The 2,206-nt window shown below is 35.4% G+C and overlaps 1 protein-coding gene across 1 annotated transcript in view; it reads right to left on the bottom strand.

Moving 5' to 3' along the window:
* Positions 1-1,065: 1,065 nt before the first annotated feature.
* LOC105315141 (receptor-type tyrosine-protein phosphatase alpha-like) overlaps positions 1,066-2,206 on the bottom strand; it is a 6,117-nt gene continuing 4,976 nt past the window's right edge. The window contains exons 10-14 of the mRNA XM_020005162.1: positions 2,136-2,205; positions 2,025-2,086; positions 1,851-1,973; positions 1,519-1,784; positions 1,066-1,453 (exon numbers count right to left, since the gene is read on the bottom strand). Of these exons, the coding sequence (XP_019860721.1) occupies positions 1,288-1,453; positions 1,519-1,784; positions 1,851-1,973; positions 2,025-2,086; positions 2,136-2,205 (687 nt within the window). The 3' untranslated portion in view covers positions 1,066-1,287. The remainder of the gene's footprint in view (positions 1,454-1,518; positions 1,785-1,850; positions 1,974-2,024; positions 2,087-2,135; position 2,206) is intronic.

Here is a 2,206-nt window from a genome sequence, read left to right as displayed (position 1 = left end):
ACAGTGATAGTGGTAGTTGTCTTGCTGACCTCAGTAAGAGAAGAGGGAGCAGTTGCTGGAACTAACATAGAATAATAATTGGTAATACTAAATTTTAGAGTTTATAAGCGTTACCTGTTATAGTTACATTACGTGTTCTAGTTGGTTGATCAGTAACTTGCACTACACACTGATACATTTGATCTCCAGTGATTGATTGACTGATTGATCCATTACTGACAGTCATTCCATCCCATGTGATAGTAACAGTATATCTTACTGTGTTTTCAATAGGACCACTTAAATCAGTACCGCTAGGACAATTATTACTATTGTCATCACAATTACTGTAATCAACCAGTGCAGTACTACCAATAATGCCCATACTAATATCATAGCGACTGAATCCAATTTTAATACAATTCAGTTTGTATTCCTGAGGATATACTGTCATATCAGAAGGAAGATCAGCAACAGTAAATGATTCTATCTGTGCAAAGTCTACAAATGAAAATATTACATTAGTAAGTGATTATAGTCTCCTCTTACTGAATATAGTAGCAGTGATGATGTTAGTACCAGGAGTTGAACAACTAGTGGGTAGACAGCACTTATACTGGCCGTCACCATTTGCCCCAATAAAACTTGGTGGATTTATGTGAACACTGAGACTAGCACCTGATCCAGTATTACAACGAACATTTTCATTGTTACCACCATCACAAGGAACTACTCCATTAGGACCAATCCATTGTCCACCACTCAGAGTCCCACCAGGTAATGTACACTCTAGAGGAGTTGGTCTGATGCTACCGTCAGCAAAAAATGATCCATTATTAGTATAACAGTTTCCATTATGCCTCAGGTAGATACCTATAAAAACCTATACAGTTGCTATTATACACATCCAGTGTCTTACCTGAGGAAGGTGGACATTGACTAATAACTTCACTGACACTTAACAAGAAGACAACAGATACAACGACTAGCACTGGCATATTCTTTGCAAAATTCGAGGCAAAAACAATATTAATTATTTAGTAGTAATTATTATTAAATTAAAAAATTAAAATTTCTAAATTTACATGATTTACGGCAGGAAAATAAATGCATAACTAAAACAAAATCTCTAATAAAAAGTGAGACATTAAAAGTATTTGCAATAAAAATATTAATATCATCAGTATAATACTGCTATTGTTTGTTAATTGAGAAGTTTCCATACATGCTGTTCATCTGAAGGTACATGTCAATCACATCATATATGGAAGTGTACTGCTCCTGTAAACAGATAATATCATTAATACACTAGTACCCACTCATATATCTAGTATATACCAGTGTAGTCACAGCTCCTGGTTTACTCCTTCTCACAGCTTTAGTCACTTGAAACACATCCACTACACCTTCTGCCTTACACTGTTCTAGACCAATACTCACTGAACAATACACTCCTGAACGACTCACTGTATCACTACACACACACACACAATAATCAATTACTCATCATTAGTCTATCAGTATAACTCTCTCTCTTACCTACAGTGTACCACTACTGGTCCTCCTCCAATCTTTTGTTGTCTGTGTATAACATCATCAATAACTTGTAGGACAGTACGTGGTTCCCTAACAACTCCATCTTGAGGCCAATCTGTCACTTGCAACTGCAATACGTTTCTGCTTTCTTTATCAAAGGACACCTTAAACATTCTTTCCATGTAACCATTTGATTTTATTTCATTGGTAATTTCTACAACAAAGTCATCATGTGTCTTTGGACCAGTCCAATATGGATAGCAGCAATCCTGCAATGTCATGAGTACATTATACATGCATATAATGTGTAACATAAATTTTCAATGAATACATACCTCTTCTCCACAGAGCATGACAATAGCAGACACTTTATAGTCCACTATCATCTTCCAGAAGTCTCTGACAGTATTTTCCATAGGACTCTGAGCTATAATGAATGCCCTCTTCTCACGATAACCCTGTAATCATCATACAATATTATTATGTGTGTTACTTATAATGTTACTAACATTAAGATATGATGCATTAATGTAGCCATTGGCTTCTTTAAGAGCTACAATAAACTTGTCAGCTATAGTGAGATAATGAATAATATTTTAAAGGATATAATGGTCTCTCACGTGGTAGGTATTTATTTGATCTGTTCTTGGTGGCGTGAGCTTTAGCAGAATTACAGTGCACATCATTAGGA

The sequence above is a fragment of the Amphimedon queenslandica genome, unplaced genomic scaffold, assembly GCF_000090795.2.
Source record: "Amphimedon queenslandica unplaced genomic scaffold, v1.1 AMPQUscaffold_11684, whole genome shotgun sequence".
NCBI classification, from domain to species: Eukaryota; Metazoa; Porifera; class Demospongiae; order Haplosclerida; family Niphatidae; genus Amphimedon; species Amphimedon queenslandica.
This window is presented reverse-complemented; position numbering and strand designations above follow the sequence as displayed.